This window comes from Pelophylax lessonae (genome assembly GCF_965119305.1).
Source record: "Pelophylax lessonae genome assembly, chromosome: 12".
Taxonomy (NCBI): Eukaryota; Metazoa; Chordata; class Amphibia; order Anura; family Ranidae; genus Pelophylax; species Pelophylax lessonae.
In genome coordinates, this window is record NC_138779.1 from 107,316,211 (window position 1) to 107,335,699 (window position 19,489).

The 19,489-nt window shown below is 41.7% G+C and overlaps 1 protein-coding gene across 1 annotated transcript in view; it reads left to right on the top strand.

The window, feature by feature from the left end:
• Nucleotides 1-19,489, top strand: part of ODAD1 (outer dynein arm docking complex subunit 1) — a 259,341-nt gene that overhangs the window by 150,505 nt on the left and 89,347 nt on the right. The window contains exon 11 of the mRNA XM_082273694.1: nt 1,104-1,272. Coding sequence (XP_082129820.1) covers nt 1,104-1,272 — 169 coding nt within the window. The remainder of the gene's footprint in view (nt 1-1,103; nt 1,273-19,489) is intronic.

Here is a 19,489-nt window from a genome sequence, read left to right on the forward strand (position 1 = left end):
CTTCCACAAGGGGATTAGAAGCAAAATCCAGCAGGAGCTACAGAGTATCAAAGAGAAGAGAGGCGCCTCTAAGTGTAGCAATATGGTTACATTTAATGAAGGTTCAACATTTAGCAACTCACATGGTTGATGAATAAAAGAGGCACATCTAAGTATGCTGGCATCCGGGGTAAAGCTGTCTACATAGACTATCTTCTGCACCGCCGGCTGCCAGTCTGTAATCCTGACCGGGAAGACCACCCTGCAGTAAAGAGATCTGAAAGCGAGGGACAGCATGGAAGGGATGACGTAGATGGTGGTGCAGAGGATGGTCTATGTGGACAGCTTTAGCCTGGATGCCTGCATCCTTAGATGTGCCTGTTCCAATCATCAACCATCTGAGTTGCTAAATGTTGTACCTTCATTAAATTTAACCATATTGCTACACTTAGAGGTGCCTCTCTTCTCTTTTATACTCAGCTGTGACTTGAGGCTACTTGTATATCAAGACATTGCTTGTATATCAAGTCAAAATTTATTTGAAAATTTTGCTTGTCTTGCAAAGCGCTCTTAAACCAAGTTACTCTCAAACCAAGGTTTTACTGTATTTACAAAAATCTGAGGGGTGTACTCACTTTTGTGAGATACTGTGTGTGTATACATATATATATAATACACACACAAATGTTTTGCTTTTCATTTCTATAAACTGACTCATGATAATTGATAAAAAGACATCACTGCTGAAAACAAACTTAGTACCTTTAATTGCATAAAGTCTGTTTCTTTCTTTCACACTATTCCATCCCTTTTAATGGCTGCATTTTATTGTCAGGGCAGTGTTTAGTAAGAAGAGGATATAATTCAATAGTAAAAATATATATATATATATACATATATATGTGTGTGTGTGTGTTTTTTTTCTCTAAATAATGCATAACAATTTTACTTCCAATACGGTTTCTGTAGCCTTTGTGTTGACTGTTAAAGTAAATGTAACTATCAAGACAGTCGGTGTCAAAACACATGTATCACTAAAACATGACACCTTTCATTGGTTGTATCTTTGAGCTAGCCTCTGGGTTTCGACATACAGGCGGGTGAAAAGTGTCTGTATTCCACAGATCAAAAAAGAAATTGAAGAATTCAAAGCCCAGGGAGTGCGTCTGGAGCAGGAACACCGGTCCATCCTTAAGAACATTGAGGGCAAAGAAGAGGAGGCAGTAAAACAAGCAGATGGCTACCAACAGCAGCTTAAGGCAGTCATGAAAATTTTAGATCAGCTGAAAGCAGGTACAGATCTTGTCTCTTTCTTTTTTTCTCCAGGCGCTATGATTCCTGACTTGAAGAGTAAAGTGTTTGAAATATCACCTGCAGTGTATCCATTTATGGGATCTCGACAGACAGCAGTACGGCATACAATGATGTCAATCATGCTTTACACCTATGTATTTTATTTAGTTATAAACTGGCATGTTTCCCAAGACATTGGACTAGTACCACTTTTGGTTTTAGGAAATAATAGTTTATGAAATATGGCCTTATGGAAAAATAGCCATACTGTGCTAATGTCTATCAGCATGCAAGCCTGATGGGTTAACAACCAGACTGAACCCATCTGTTTGGTTCTACAGGCCATTTTGAAATAAACAAAGTTCTAATCTAAAGTTGGCTTAGTAGAAAGAAAGGGTACGTTGTCTTGGAATGGCGGTGGTGGTGTTGCACACTCACAACCATCAGAGAGATTGGAGTATGAACTTGTGGATACGTTTGTGGAAGGAAACAGTATGGTAAAGCATGGCTATTTCAATAGAGGCAGGTGGTAAATATCATAAATTTAAATTATAACTAAAGGCAAAACTTTTTTTTTAGTTGTGGATTAAGTGTAAAGGGATAATAACATCTATCAGGTTCTTATTGCCGCCTCTGCCCTCGTCAGGGAGATTTACCCTCTCTATTTTCTATGTTTACTGATATCACCAAAAGTGCAAGGAAAAGATAATCCTGAATTGTGGGTTGTCCCCAGAACAGTAATAGAGGGGAAATGGGAGACATTAGTTCTGGTGACCCTGGTGGGAAATCTCAATGGAAGTTATAACCCTCCCTTGCCCTGTCCAAAACGAAAAGAAAAAACTTTAACCTTTAGTTCTACTTTAATAGTACCAGTACATTGGACATGGGTAACATTTACTGTAGACATGAAACACTGATTTAATGGTAACTGGTGGTTATAACTTTGATAATTAAAGTGGTTGTAAACCCTTACATATACCCAGTAAAGGGACTATCATCAGGTGATACACAGAGATGAAACAACTTTTCCAATATAAGTTGAACCTGTTCATCTGCAGTCTTCTCTTCACTACATCTGTTCAAAGTCCAGAATTTATTAGCTTGTCTGAGCTGTCAGAAAAAAGGGGCGGAGAGCTGAAGTTACACTCTGCAGAGCTTAGTGTGGAGAGCTCAGAGAGCTGATTGGAGGATAGAGAAACACCCTCTTTACAGGGAACACAGGAACAGAGCTGAGGCTGTCAATCTGCTTTAGCTCCCTCCCTTGTCACCTTTTTTCTTTTGGTGTATGGGTACGTCACTCGCCCGCGAGCCAATAGGGGCGAGCGCGTGCCGCCGGAGGCATGCTCCCGCCCCCGCTTGTTCACTGCCATCCCGACGCGAGTGACCGGCGGCTCCGATGTCCGCCGGTCACTCGCGATCTCCCGCTGGAGAGGGAGAAAGGCAGGCGGCTAATGTAAACAAAGCCGTCTGTCATTCTCCCTGGTGTAACTGCAGAGATCATATGATCCTGCTATGTAGGATCGTATGTCTCTGTGGTAACATCAAAAGCCACGCCCCTTTACAGTTAGAAGCACGCCCCTAGGGAACCCCTGGATGTCTAATAAAGTTAACCCCATCCCTGCCAGTGTCATTTTTACAGTAACAGTCCATATATATAGCACTGATTACTGTAGTAATGTCACTGGTACCCCCCAAAAGTGTCAAAAATGTCAGTCAAGGGTCCGATCTATCCGCCGCAAAGTCGCAGTCCCGCAAAAAAATTGAAGATCACCCCCATTACTAGTTAAAAAAAAAAACAATAAAAATGACATAAATCTTTCCCTTAGTTAGAAAACGCAATAACTTTTGCGCAAACCAATCAAAATACGCTTATTGTGATTTTTTTCACCAAAAATATGTAGCAGAAAACAAATTGGCCTAAAGTGTTAAAAAATGTAGATTTTTACATTTTTTGGGGGGGGAATTTCATATAAAAAAATGTGAAAAATATTGTTATTTTTTTCAAAATTATTGCTCTATTTTGTTTATAGCGTAAAAAGTAAAAATCGCACAGGTGATCAAATACCACCAAAAGAAAGCTCTGTTTTTGGGAAAAAAAGGACATCAATTTAATTTGGGTACATCGTCGCACGACCGCGCAATTGTCAGTTAAAATCACGCAGTGCCGAATCACAAAATAGGCCCTGGTCTTTGAGCAGCCAAATCCTCCGGGGTTTAAGTGGTTAAATTAATTTTTGTTAATTTATTCTATACTGATGTTTTTTCTATTGGATCTTACTGCACATGCCATTGGCATTAGAATTAGTTTCTAATGCCAGCGGGTAGCAAAAAGGTCAGCTTAATGCCGACTGCTTTTCCCTGACTCACCTTGGAAGAATATTAACTCTCTCATTATAAGGGTCTTTGATCTTGCATGAGAGGAAAACTCTGTATTCTCAGTGTCACCTTTTCGGAAAGCCCACTGAGCTTAGGCAACATATTTTTGTAGGCTTTAGTGATGCACAGCAAAATTTTGTGTCTATTATACTTTACTTATAAAATTTTCCCACCTAATAATCTTTTTTTCCAGCAGTCCTTAAACATTTGTCGTCTAGGTTTACATGATAGGAAGGTGGGGATTCTATGGAAGTTTGCGCTCTAGTGCAACCCAAATGTTATTTTTAGTAGCAGCTGACCCTAAGTCTTCTGCCATTACTAAATCTCTTCCCATATCAAACTTCCTCATCTGTAAATAAACATGAATTAAACTAAAAAGCCATTCGACATGTCAAGGTTATGAGAAGTGTCATTGGTAATATCCTTTCATATCTTTGTAAAGCCCTTCAAAGCTTGACTTGGCATTGTGTACAGGGTTGTGGAAAGTAGTCGCTGGAAAAAATAGAGATTGTTTTTTTGAAAGACTTAAATAATTACATATTAAAGCAAAGCTAAAGTATCTTTTTTAATGCAAACATTCTAATAGTGCAAGATAAAAATTGCAAATCTGTGCACGCTTGCAAATCATTTCGTATTATCCATTTTTCATTTTATGCTTATACCATCTTGCCTAATTTGTTCATTAGCATTAATGGGAGGAGATGGAAAGGAAGCAGTGGTTCCATTTGAGGGAAGTGAAGCAAGTTCTGATTTTATTATTTTTTTGGCAGGAACCGGGTGTGCATTGCTATAAGGCAGTTCTATCCCGACCTGGTTTTCTATTTTAAAAATTGAAGCTGCCAACAAATGAGACGATTGTAAGTGGGACAGGGCTGGAAGGAGCCACTCTGCTCTATACAGTGTTATGTCATTTGGTTCTGAAAAAATTGGGTGATGCTAGCAAAAGGTACAGACAGTATAGGGATAAATTAGAGAGACAAATATAGAGTAAGGACTCCTACACCAACCCACACTTTAAAACATGAGCATGCTGGGCATTGTGTAGGGACCATACAATTGTTTTCTATGAGTCCTTGTGTTGAACCCTTGTTGATCTTTGCAGATCAAGAAATGTATTTTGAATAAGCCCTAGAGGTAAAAGTCCCATCACTTTGTCTCATCAGTTTTCTGTCTGTCTGTGGTTAGACAGCAGTACCTGTCAAACTAGCTGAACTCCAGGCCTTTTTTAAAAGACACAAATTAATTCAGTATTCATTAAAGTATTACTAAACCCAGGACTCTGCATTCACTATATCTGGACTCCCACAGTACACAGAGCATGGAAATGCAATCGTTTTAGTCAATTTAAACTGCTAAAAAAAACTCTCTAGCAATACACACCAAACTGAGCATGTGCAGGTTGTCCCCCTAGCCTCTGTTCTATCAGGAGATGGATTGGGGACAGTGGAAGAAGGTGAGGAACAGAGAAGACAGGGTCTTCTTAGGTTTCACACTGAGTATAACAACCATGCTTTACTGCATATACACACTGATTTTACTGTCGTGGATTTAGTAACACTCTAAAGAGGTTGTAAAACTTGAGAAAAAAAAACCTTAAGACAAAGGCATAATGAGCTAGTATGCATCGCATACTAGCTCTTTATGAAATACTTACCTTAGAAGAAAGCCCTCCAGTGGCGCCCACACACCGCTGAGACAGCTGACATCTTCCCCGGGTTCGCGGGCTCCGATGCTGTAGGTGGCCAGAGCTGCAATGACGGCACTCCCACGCATGTGCGCAGGAGCTGCTGTTTACAGCATGATCTCTGAAGGTCTGGGACAGTAAGCCGGACCTTCAGGGCGCATGCGCTGATGACGTCATCAGCTGCATGGACTCTGATCATCTCCTAAACTGTACATGTTTAGGAGCTATTCACAGTACCCATAGGTAAGCCTTATTATTGGCTTACCTGTAGGTTCAACTAAAAAAAATAAGACTTTACTTCCTCTTTAATACAGCAGACATATTTTTTAAATTCAAGTCATGTAAATGTCCTAATGTGACTTGGTATCAGCCTCTTGCAATACCCGGCATAGCAGCGATCGGACTAAGTAAGGAAGGGGGAGCGCTGGGAGCCACCAGTTGTGCTGCAGTGCTCATGTGCTGATCAGGAAAATGCAGATAGGAGGGAAGACCAGAGATTCACAGAGAGATTCGCTCAAAAGTCTGCTGCTCTTCATTAAAGTAATACTAAACACACACTGTTAAATTTACATTGTCCCTTCTCTTTTTGTATGTGGATGAAGGTACTGTAATTATTTTAATAAAAAAAATCGAAATATCTTTTTTCCTAATCGATTTGCAGCTGTCACATGACCCAGATCTTTCTCAGCCTCCCTGCAGGGAAACATAGGCAGGAGGAGCTTCTAGTCCCCTGCTGCTGGTCACATGTTCAAAATAAATAAAAAAAAAAACAGCCTGGAATACAGAGAACAATAAATAAATAATATCAATAAACTGGCTTAAATCATCATAGAAATATATTTTTGAAATCAAATCTTTATTATGTGGTGTGGATGGATTTCTGCCAATCACAGGCTGTGTCATGCCCCTCCAGCCTGTGTCTTAGAATAAGAGGGAGGTGAAGCCACAATTAATTTACATGTAATATCCTGCCCCCATTGTGTTTAGCTGGTTAGTGGTCATGGAGAAGGAAGAAGGGAGTGGGCTGTCACTTACCGCTGTATATACACCCACATGTGTTACTCTATAGTCACATGGGCTGCTCAGATGTGATAGGGAAGACATGCTCAGCAAAGAAACTCACTGAAAACTGAGCATGTGCAGAGTTGCCACCACAGCTGCAAAATCCCTAGCTGAATTGGGGACTTGGACAGAAGGTGGAAATAGAGAACATAGGGATCAACCAGGTTTTTTGCAGAATACAGAAAACAAAGTGAGTATGAACAGCATGTAATACAGCATTTAGTGATAGTTTTTTATGATGTGGGTTTAGTGATTCAGTGGAGCCACATTTTTGCCACCCACCAACTCCCCCCCCCCCCCTTCTTAAGCTGCAGTCGGCAGCAGATGGGGGTGTTTATATGCCAAGGTCACAATGCTGTTAAATGCAGCAATTGGTGGGCGGTAAGCATGCAGAATGTGGCACATTCAGGCAAGTGGAGAAGCGCTGATAACGGCCCGCATTTAAATGCTTCGCATGCGGCTGCAGTGAACTTGTGGCAAAAATGGGGTAAAAACAGTCACATGTCACATCGCTTCTTCACTGCCTGTCAGTAGTCTCTGAAGCACAATCCAAATGCGGATCATGCTTCAGAGAAGATACATTTAGATGCACATCTAAATCTATCCTTACTGTCCAGTCAGGCCTGGGGAGGGACAAGACATTTAAATTGTTACTTACTCCACAACAGTAAAATCATCTATATCTGCAGTAAAGCATGCTTGTTAAACTCACTGTGGAACCTAAGGAGTTAATAATCTGAATTGTGTAAAAAGGCTGTTTGATCCTGTCTTCTCTGTTCCTCACCTTCTTCCAACGTCCCCAAACCATCTCCTGATAGAACAGAGGCTAGGAGACAAGCTGCACATGCTCAGTTTGGTGTGTATTGCTAGATAGTTTTTTTTTTCTTGGAACGGTGCATGTGATCAGCACAGGGCCAATCAGCACTGTCTAGACATAGGGCCAGGGGTCCTGCATCCTCATAGGATAGTCAGAGTAGAATGAAAAATCCTCCTACAAGCTTTAACCAGACACTGATAGAAGTCACAAGACTGCTATATAGTGCCGTTGAGAAAAGATATTTAGCAGTTTATATTCACTAAAATAATTACATTTCCATGTTCTGTGTACTGGGGGGAGACCGGATATAGTGAACGCCGGGTCCTGGGTTTACTAACACTTTAGGGGTTACCTAACTGCAACAAGGACAAATCAGGACTTCTGCCCTGTCAGACAGGCCTGTTCTGTGTGGCATAGCTGCATAAATCTCAGGACTGGATAGACAGAAGTACAAATCTTTTGGTAGGTAAAACAATATCCATACATGTATTTTATCTGTGTATTTAGCTGATTGATTTGCGTTCCCCTTACCTATCTTACATCCTAACTTCATAGGACAACACACATGCACACACCCACACAGGCTGAACTATATGGACTGGTGTCTTTATTCAACCTTACCAACAATGTAACTACAGTATGTAACAGCTATAGTGTGGATGACGTTTATGAGCACTAAGATAGGCCTCATACAGTTTGAACTGTTCATATTTCATATACATACTGTATTTTAGATCTTCTCTGTTGCAGTAATTTGCATTCATGGAATCACGCAGTTCATGAATACAATGCACAACGCACACGCCACCACGTCTTTGACCTTCAGCTGCTCGCATTGTAAATGTTTTACACACAAGCCTGAATTCAGCAATTTGTTAGACTTTGTACTGGAACTATGCTCCTAACTCTACTGATTACTAATAAAGCAACTACACCTATTCCCCCGTCCCCGTTTATTATGGAACATGCATCTACTACAAGAATATAGTGAAGAAATAAAAACCTAAAGCCTATCCTTCTGTTATTGCGCATTGGTGCTCTGCGGGGCCATTCATTCTGAATGACAGTCTAATGCACCTTTATAATGTAACGGCATTGCAGCACTCCACAAGGCAGGGTAACACATTACCATCTTTTGTGGTGTATTGCATTGCCAAAATGGTGCAGGCACATTATTTAGTGCATCCTGGTGCGTTGTCAGACCATTCAAATGAAATGGCTGCCATAACGCAACCCACTCAGACTACAATGGTGTCTGAGTACCCTTATAATTTACCTTTAAAAGCACATCAAACTGTAGTGCATGCATGAAAACCAGCCACATAGAAATTAATGGGATTTCTTTTTGAATGAATTTTGGTGCAGCAAGATCCAATAATTTTATTTCAAAGAATTTTATTGAGTTTTAAACAATGCGGCACAGGTAAAAAACAAACAATAATAGAAACTCAATCCAGTCCTGTAATATTACAGCAAAATGAGATGGATCAGAACAGAAACCAGGTTTACAGCATGTACCTACACATATACTGTATGTCTATAGAGTAGAAAATATAAGCTAAATAGTAGTCCCGTATATTTGGGATACATTGCATGGATTAACAGTACTCAGTTAGTAAGGTCAAGGATGTAAGAATAGGTGACGGGGAAAGGGGGGAGGGTGGGGGTTATAGGAGGAATGGAGAGGTTCCCACAGCAGATACTACGGGAGACAGAAATGGTTGTTCGGCTCTTGTGAGTAAAGAGGATTGAACGAGTATAACTCAGCAAAAGGTGAATGTGGGGGAGGTACATATGTGTGGAGCCTATCTCAGCTGATCATTTTCCTTGAAAAAAGGGTAGAGATAGGGTAGTGAGTGATGGGGCTGGCGGCCAGCCGTCCTGCCCCATCAAGCTTTGGTAGACAGAAGGGAACATGATGTGTTTTGGTTGGTGTGGATGTCGTGTAGCAACATAGGGCTGAGGAAATGATATGATAAATTGAGTCATGGGGCATCAGAGTAGAGTAGGTTGAGGCGGGGGGAGGGGCAAAGCCTCCGTCATACCCTGCCATGCCATTAATTTTAATGTTATTGTTATCATGCCCATAGAGCTGTTACCTATGCTGGCAATAGTGTTTCCTGCTATCCTGCATATTTAAGGTTGTCTTGGAATTCAAGCTAAAATGCTTCATCTCATGTTAATTCACCACAGAACACAGTTTTCTCATATTTTTGGGCACAACTACTGCCAGGACACAGGTGGCTCCTGCTGGTTAGCATTCTTTGTTTCTAGAACACAGGACCAGGACAAGGGGGAGCAGGGACTTCTTGACCGTCAAGCAGGAAGAGGGCCACGTATTGACTGACCAGCAGCTAAAAGGGTTATTTGTCCACTGACCAGCAGCTAAAAGGGTTATTTGTCCACTGACCAGCAGCTAAAAGGGTTATTTGTCCACTGACCAGCAGCTAAAAGGGTTATTTGTCCACTGACCAGCAGCTAAAAGGGTTATTTGTCCACTGCCCAGCAGTAAGGTGAGCACGTGTCCACTGACCAGCAGTGAGGTGGGAACTTGTCCACCAACCAGCTGAAGGGGGGACTTGTCCACTGACCATCAGTAAGGTGGGCACTTGTCCCGTGACCAGCAGTAAGAGGGGCACTTGTCCACTGGCCATCAGTAAGGTGGGCACTTGTCCACTGACCCGCAGCAAGAGGGGCACTTGTCCACTGGCCATCAGTGAGGTAGGCAGTTGTCCACTGATCATCAGTATTGTGGCATACATTGCTGCCCTCCCTAAACCTTGCTTGGATTACAGACTCTGTTTTTGCCAGCTCTGACCACTGCACGCTTGGTGTCAACCCAGTCACTAGTCCTAGTCCCTTCTGCTTACTGCACCTGCCTTGAAGTATTCTGCATATTAAAGATGTTTGACAAGGTACAAAGACTCTCTCTCTGGGGTCACAGGAAATGTCTGTCATAAATGTTTTGTTTCTTTTTAATGGCACTTTTGCTGGAGAACATAATACAGGTGCCCCGCTTCATGTACAGGTTTACAGCCTCCCCCAAGCATGTTATTTTAAGGAATTAAACATTTTTAATGTTGCCCTTTAAGCAATCCCCACCACCCCATCCTATAGTTTGCCCAAGGAGAGGGCAACATTGTCATCCAGTGCAGGTTTCAGTGTCCCTTAGCCAATTAAATACAGTTTGGTGGGCTCCGTGCACTACTATTACCCCCCCCCCCCCTTTACTCTGCTATCTGTCCCATTATTTTGTCAGAACAAGGTGGCAACACTGCTGACAAAGCAGATTAAAACAAGGAGTTTCTCGGTTTCTTGCAGATTGCCACTAGGGGGTAATTTATGTATTTATTTTTCTACTGTTTGATAAAGATTTAATTAACACAACTAGTAAGCTTTCCAGCTTTAAAAACCATTCTGTACAGATGGTCGATTTTGACATATGCTATCAGCGCAGGAACTCTCATAGAATACAAGGCAATTACAATCCTAAAGATATCTGCTGCTGTTCCAAGCGCCATTATTTGGAAATAATGACTCATGTTTACCAAGAACCTTGAACAATTACAATGTATACATTACCATCATTTCCTCCCTTATGATTATACTGATAATGTAAATCTTTGGAATCTTCAATGTGGTTTACAGAAGAAGCATCCTGTGTGTGAGCAGCCTTACAGCTGCAGGAGAGGCCTTCTCTAAACCTCTGCATTTACATGAAAGCTATCTATAGAAGGAATATGTTTTCATTGCCAGGTTCTGTTATTTTAAATTTGTTTGGTGGTTTTTTTTGGTCCTTTTTATTTTGGTCTTATTTTTTTTTTCTTAAGAGAAACCATTGTTCTTCTTCTGTTGCACTGGGGAATGTGATGTTGTCATTTGACATCAGCCTTCTCTAAACTGTAGACTTCCAGGTTGGGAAAATTTGGTTCACATGTAAATAGGGCGTAGTGGAATTTATCACAAACCTGGCAAAATGACACTGAGCATACGATGAGAAAAACAGAAGCAGAGGTGGCTCCCTGTGAACATTGTATGTCAAAACCATCAGCAAGCCCAGAATATTGGCAGATTAAATTTTATGCAAACCCCAGACTTTTCTTGACAATTTAAGCAGGGCCACATGGCCTGTCACCATTTGTGCTTCTCTTTTAGTATGTTATTGTTATACAGTATCTCACAAAAGTGAGTACACCCCTCACATTTTTGTAAATATTTTATTATATCTTTTCACGTGACAACACTGAAGAAATGACACTTTGCTACAATGTAAAGTTGTGAGTGCACAGCTTTTATAACAGTGTGCATTTTCTGTCCCCCCAAAATAACTCAACACACAACCTTTATTGTCTAAACTGCTGGTAACAAAAGTGAGTACACCGCTAAGAGAAAATGTCCGAATTGGGCACAAAGTTGGGCCCTCTGCCTTAACCCTCTTGGGCATGGATTTCACCAGAGCTTCACAGGTTGCCACTGGAGTCCTCTTCCACTTCTTCATGAGAACATCACTGAGCTGGTAGATGTTAGAGACCTTGAGCTCCTCCACCTTTCATTTGAGGATGGCCCAGAGATGCTCAATAAAGTTTAGGTCTGGAGACATGCTTGGCCAGTTCATCACCGCTATCCTCAGCTCCTGTAGCAAGGCAGTGGTCATCTTGGACGTGTGTTTGGGGTTGTTAGTGTGTTGGAATACTGCCCTGCAGCCCAGTCTCCGAAGGGATGGTATCATGCTCTGCTTCAGTATGTCACAATGTTGGCATTCATGGTTCCCTCAATGAACTGTAGCTCCCCAGTATCGGCAGCACTTATGCAGCCGCAGACCATGACAATCCCACCACTATGCTTGACTGTAGGCAAGACACACTTATCTTTGTACTCCTCACCTGGTTGCTGCCACACACGCTTGACACCATCTGAACCAAATAAGTTTTTCTTGGTCTCATCAGACCACAGGACATGGTTCCAGTAATCCAGGTACTTAGTCTGCTTGTCTTCAGCAAACTGTTTGTGGGCTTTCTTGTGCATCATCTTTAGAAGAGGCTTCAACCCATGTAGGTGTACGCGTGTCAGTTTTGATATTCATTTCCCATATCCATGTATGTTGTACAGTGGTGATCGAAAGTTTGGGCACCCCAGGTTAAAATTTGTATTAATGTGCATAAAGAAGCAAAGGAAAGATGGAAAAATCTCCAAAAGGCATCAAATTACAGATTAGACATTCTTATAATATGTCAAAAAAAATTAGATTTTATTTGCATCATTGACACTTTCAAAGTTACAGAAAACAAAAAAATGGTGTCTGCAAAAGTTTGGGCACCCTGCAGAATTTATAGCATGCACTGCCCCCTTTGCAAGGCTGAGACCTGCCAGTGTCATGGATTGTTCTCAATCATCGTCTGGGAAGACCAAGTGATGTCAATCTTAAAGGTTTTAAATGCCCAGACTCATCTGACCTTGCCCCAACAATCAGCACCATGGGATCTTCTAAGCAGTTGTCTAGAAAACTGAAACTGAAAATAGTTGATGCTCACAAAGCTGGAGAAGGCTATAAGAAGATAGCAAAGCGTTTTCAGATGTCAATATCCTCTGTTCGGAATGTAATTAAGAAATGGCAGTCATCAGGAACAGTGGAAAAAAAAGCAAGATCTGGAAGACCAAGAAAAATATCAGACAGGACCGTTCGCAGGATTGTGAGAAAAAGAATTCAAACCCCACGTTTGACTGCACGATCCCTCCAGAAAGATCTGGCAGACACTGGAGTTGTGGTACACTATTCCACTATAAAGAGATACTTGTACAAATATGGTTTTCATGGAAGAGTCATCAGAAGAAAACCTCTTCTACGTCCTCACCACAAAAATCAGTGTTTGAACTTTGCAAATTAACATATAGCCTGATGCATTTTGCATGAGTCTGATGCATTTTGGAAACAAGTTCTGTGGACCGATGAGGTTAAAATTGAACTTTTTGGCCGAAATGAGCAAAGGTACGTTTGGAGAAGAAGGGGCACAGTATTAAATTAAAAGAACCTTTGTCCAATGCATGAGCCTGATCCATTTTGGAAACAAGTTCTGTGGACCAATGAGGTTCAAATTTAACTTTTTGGCCGGAATGAGCAAAGGTACGTTTGGAGAATAAGAGGCACAGAATTTAATGAAAAGAACCTCTGTCCAACTGTTAAGGATGGGGGTGGATCAATCATGCTTTGGGGTTGCATTGCAGCCAGTGGCACAGGGAGCATCTCCTGAGTAGAAGGAAAAATTGATTCAATAAAATTTCAGCAAATTTTGGATGGTAACTTGATGCCATCTGTGAAAAAGCTGAAGTTAAAGAGAGGATGGCTTCTACAAATGGATAATGATCCTAAACACACCTCAAAATCCACGGGGGATTACATCAAGAGGCGTAAACTGAAGGTTTTGCCATTGCCTTCACAATCTCCTGACCTCAACATAATTGAAAATCTATGGATAGACCTTAAAAGAGCAGTGCATGACAGACAGCCCAGAAATCTCAAAGAACTGGAAGACTTTTGTAAGGAAGAATGGGCAAAGATACCTCAAACAAGAATTGAAAGACTCTTGGCTGGCTACAAAAAGGGTTTACAAGCTGTGATACTTGCCAAAGGGGGCAGTACAAGATATTAACTCTGCAGGGTGCCCAAACGTTTTCAGACTCCATTTTTTTGTTTTCTGTTATTTTGAAAGTGTTAATGATGAAAATAAAATCGAACTTTTGTTGACATATTATAAGAATGTCTAATCTGTAATTTGATGCCTTTTGGAGATTTTTCCATCTTTCCTTGGCTTCTTTATGCGCATTAATACAAATTTTTACCTGGGGTGCCCAAACTTTCGATCACCACTGTATTCGTTAGGATGCACATCCAAGAGTCTTTTAAAAATATCAATACTCATTGATGCCACCAATTGTGGAAGAGAGTTCTACATCCTTATCGCCCTGACAGCGAAAAAACCCCTGCGCAGCTTTAGGTTAAACCGCTTCTCTTTCAATCTCATTGTGTAGCCCCGTGTCCTCTTACACTCCCTGAGACTGAGACTTTTCCTATGCTGAGATCACCACTGAGGTATTTTTAAATCGCAATCATGTCTCCTCTTATGCATCTCTTCTCCAGGGAGAATAAATTTAGTGCTTGTAGTCGTTCCTCGTAATTGAGACTCGTCAGTCCCCCTAATAATTTTGTAGCCCTTCTCTGGACTCTGTCCAGCTCTAGCACATCCTTTCTGAGGACTGGTGACCCGAACTGGATGGATTACTCCAGATGTGGTCTAACCAGAGTTTTATAAAGTATTACAGGATTAAAGTTTTTTTTTTCTGGAGTATATTCCCTTTTTTATGCATGCTAATATTCTGCCGGCTTTGCTAGCTGCAGCTTGACATTGCATACAGTCTGCATCTCATTCAAGTCTTCTACTAGGACTCCTAGATCTTTCTCCGTCATAGATTCCCCAATAGGTTCTCCCCATAGTGAGTAGTTTGTGTTTATGTTTTTAACCCCCCTAGTGCAATACTTTACATTTCTCCACATTAAACCTAATTTTCCATGTATTTGCTCACCCCATTTTTTTATTCAGGTCTTTCTGTATAATGTCTATAACCTGATGGGAAGTTATTGACCTGCCTATTTTTGTGTTGTCTGCAAAAACTGAGATTGAGCTATTTATCCCATCCTCTATATCATTCATTCATTCATTTTTTTAACTTAAACAGAATTGGTCCCAAAACAGAGCCTTGGGGTACCCCACTTACCACTCCAGACCAGCCTAAGTACACATTATTTATCACCACCGTTTGGACATGCCGTAAACCCACCATATCACCATATCGCTCTTTGAGGCCCACAGAGCATTCCTCTAGGCTCCACTGTGATCTGCAATGTGTGCTTGCTGTTCCACCTGGGAGCATGGGACCCACATGGTGGGTGTTGCTGGTTGGAGAGGAGGGAGACCAGTGAACATCCATTTGCTGATCTCTCCTAGCTAGAATGAACCCAGAAATGATGTGTAAACCATCACTTTGGGTTTCTGGTGTCAAGAGATGAGGAGGAAGCTAATGAAGTGTGATCTGCATTCGATTAACTTTAATAGAGGACAACTGAGACATGAAGGGCCCAAAAGATCCCTGATTTCTCATTAACCACTTGCCGCCCACCCGCCGTCATATGACGGCGGGACGGTGCGGCCATTATCCTGGGAAGACGTCATATGACGTGATCCAGGAATGCAGGGCAGGCGCGCGATCGCGTGCGCGCCGCCGTGCACTGCCGGTGTCGGCGTGTCCCCGGGACACAGCCGGTCACCGGCAGGAGGGAAACAGCCAATGGGCATGGCTGTTTCCCACGTGATCGGCTGTGTTCCAATGACACAGCCGATCACAATACAGCAGCCCGGAAGATGACCGCGCATGCGCGGTCATGTCGGTGGGGCTGTGTTCCGTAGGAACACAGCTGTCACCGGCAGTAGTAAACAGTCACTGACAGTGACTGTTTACTATGTGATCGGCTGTGAATCCATTCACAGCCGATCACAAAATGTAAACAAAGAGCAGTAACTCACTGTTACTAGCTCTTCTCCCCTCATACAGTTTCCAGTGTGAGGAGAGCAGAGCTAGAAACAGTGAGTTACTGCTCTGTGTACCTGTAAAATGTAAAAGCACACAAATAAAGGTCTCCACACAGTCCTCAGCCCTCCCCAATTGCACCTGTCACCCAACAGTCACCTCATCAGTGGCCAGAAATTGACACCCATAAGGCTACGTTCACATGTGAGCGTAGCGATCGCGGGCAGAATCACCACGATTCTGCCCGCGATCCAGAAATCATTGCAAATTGCGGGACGCCTGTGCATTGCCCGTGATTTGCAATAGCACCCCAAACGCTGTGCGATGCCGCGATTTCCACCTGCCGAATCGCGGTAACATCGCGCAAACAACGCATGACGCCCAAAAAAGGTACAAGAGTTTCTTTGGGGCATCATGCATTGTTTGCGCGATGTTACCGCGATTCGGCAGGCGGAAATCGCTGCAACATCGCACAGCGTTTGGGGTGCCATTGCAAATCACGGGCAACGCACAGGCGTCCCGCGATTTGCAATGACTTCTGGATCGCGGGCAGAATCGCAGTGATTCTGCCCGCGATAGCTACGCTCACATGTGAACGTAGCCTAAAGTTCACCTGTCACCAGAGACTGCCATCAGTACCGCTGTGCACCATCGCCCGTCACCTGTCACCCATCAGTGACCCTCGCCCGTCACCTGTCACCCCATCAATCACCGTCACCTGTCACCCCATCAGTCGTCACCTTTCACCCCATCAGTGATCGTCACTTGTCACCCCATCAATCATCGTCACTTGTCACCCCGTCAGTGATTGTCATCTGTCACCCCATCAATCATCGTCATCTGTCACCTCATCAATCATCGTCACCTGTCACCCCATCAGTCATTGTCACCTGTCAGCCCATCAGTCATTGTCACCTGTCACCCCATCAGTCATCGTCACCTGTCACCCCATCAGTCATTGTCACCTGTCACCCCATCAGTCATCGTCACCTGTCACCCCATCAGTCATCGTTACCTGTTTGCCATATACATGCAACCACTTACCGACCGCCTAACGACTATATGCGTCGGCCATTAAAAGCTAAATACTGGGTATTTTTTTAAACGGCGGGCGGTCGGCTTTCGGATAAGGGTGGTCCCAGTGGCGGATTCACCGCGAAATTACCCTTACGGTGCAGGGGAAGAGGTGCCCCCCCCCCCCCTCCCGCCGCGTCCCAGAAGTTTTCCCAGCTTACCGGACCCGCCGGCAGCGGGGAAAACTATCCTTGGAGGATCTTGGAGGACCGGAGCTACGTCAAAAGTCGTTGCCTAGAAACCGGTTTAAAGGGCCGTTTTTTTTTTTTTTTTCCTTTTTCAACAATTTTTTTTTTTTTTTCTTTTTAGTGTAGTTGTGAGGTGTGAGGTCTTTTTGACCCCAGATCTCACAATAAAGAGGACCTGTCATGCCTATTTCTATTACAAGGGATGTTTACATTCCTTGTAATAGGAATAAAAATAATCAAAACATTTTTTTTAAACTGTGTAAAAATAAAAAAATAATAAATAGGAAAAAAAAAATTAAAGCGCCCTGTCCCCGTTAGCTCGCGCGCAGAAGCAAACGCATACGCAAGTCCCGCCAACATATGTAAACGGTGTTCAAACCATACATGTGAGGTATCTCCGCGATCGTTAGAGCGAGAGCAATAATTTGAGCCCTAGACCTCCTCTGTAACTCTAAGCTAGTAACCTGCAGAAATTTTTAAAATGTTGCCTATGGGGATTTTTAAGTACCAATGTTTGGCGCCATTCTGTGAGCATGCGCAATTTTGAAGCATGACATGTTGGGTATCTAATTACTCGGCGTAACATTATCTTTCACATTATGGAAAAAAATTGGGCTAAATGTACTGTTTTCTTATTTTTTAGTTCAAAAAAGTTAATTTTTTTCAAACAAATTGCATTTGGAAGACTACTGCGCAAATATGGTGTGATAAAAAATATTGCAACGATCTCCATTTTATTCTCTAGGGTCTCTGCTAAAAAAAAATATAATGTTTGGGGGTTCTAAGTAGTTTTCTAGCAAAAAAAATGATTTTAGCTTGTAAACACCAAGTGTCAAAAATAGGCCCAGTCTTAAAGTGGATAAATGGACAACTTTGTGAAAAGGGCTACTTGGATGTTAGGCATCTGTATGTGGCTAGGCTGTGTAAAAGTGTTACACATGTGGTATCGCCATACTCAGGATGAATAACAGATTGTATTTTGGGGTGCAATTTTTGCTATGTACATGCTATGTTTTAGAAATATTGCATAAATGGACAGCTTTGTGTAAAAAAAATGTGTTTTCATTTTCTTTCCACAGTTTCCAAAAACTTGTGGAAAAAAATGACAAGTTCAAAAGACTCATTATGCCTCATGGGGTCATTTTATGGGGGTTTCCATTGTCCTGGTGCTCCAGGGCCTTCAAAAGTGCGATAGGTTGTCAGGAAATTATATGTGTAATTTGTGCTCCTAGAATGCCGGACGGTGCTACTTGGATGTTAGGCCTCTGTATGTGGCCAGGCTGTGAAAAAGTCTCACACATGTGGTATCGCCATTCTCAGAAGGAGTAGTAGAATGTGTTTTGGGGTGTAGTTGCAAGTATACATATGCTGTGTGAGAGAAATAACCTGTTAATATGTCAATTTGTAAAAAAAAAAAAAAAAATCTTCATTTTGCAAAGAGTTGTGGGAAAAAATTACAACTTAAAAAAACTCACCATGCCCCTTATTAAATACCCTGGAATGTCTACTTTCCAAAAAGGGGTCATTTGGGGGGTATTTGTACTTTCCTGACTTTTTAGTGTCTCAAGAAATGAGATAGGCCTTCAGGACATCAGGTGTGATCAAGTGTGATCAATTTTCAATGAATAGCACCATAGCTTGTGGACTCTATAACTTTCACAAAGACCAAATAATATATAATTATTTGGGTTATTTTTACCAAAGATAAGTAGCAGTATAAATTTTGGCCAAAATTTGTGAAGAAAAATTACTCATTTGCTAAATTTTATGAAAGAAACAAAGAAAAATGCGTTTTTTCACAATATTTTCAGTCTTTTTATTTATAGCACAAAAAATAAAAAACCCAGTAGTGATTAAATACCATCAAAAGAAAGCTCTATTTGTGTGAAAAAAAGGACACAATTTTTTTATGGGTACAGTGTTGCGTGACTGAGTAATTGTCATTCAAAGTGTGAGAGCGCTGAAAGCTGAAAATCAGTCTGGGCAGGAAGGGGTTGAAAGTGCACTGTAGGCAAGTGGTTAAAGAGAACCTGTCTTTAAAAAAATTATAATACATTGGGAACTTTTTGTCCCTTATGCAATATAAATAAGGTTTTAGTGAAAGTAAAAAAAAAAAAAAAAGTAAAATAATAAAGTTATACCCAAGCACTTGAACCCCAGTCAACCGCCCCCCCCCCAAAAAAAAAAAATAAAATAAATATGAGGCCATCTGCAAATCCTAAGTTTGACATTTTGGGTATCTATTTACTTGGCACAATATTATCCTTTATATTTTATCCAAAAATTTGGTAATATATCGCCTTTATGTGCCTTAGAAATAACGTTAGTGTATTTATTACTGAAATATTGTGCTTGATAAACCAATGCGCAAAAACTGTGTGACATAAAAAATTGGCACTATTGCTATTTTATTCTACAGAGTGTCTGCTTTCAGAA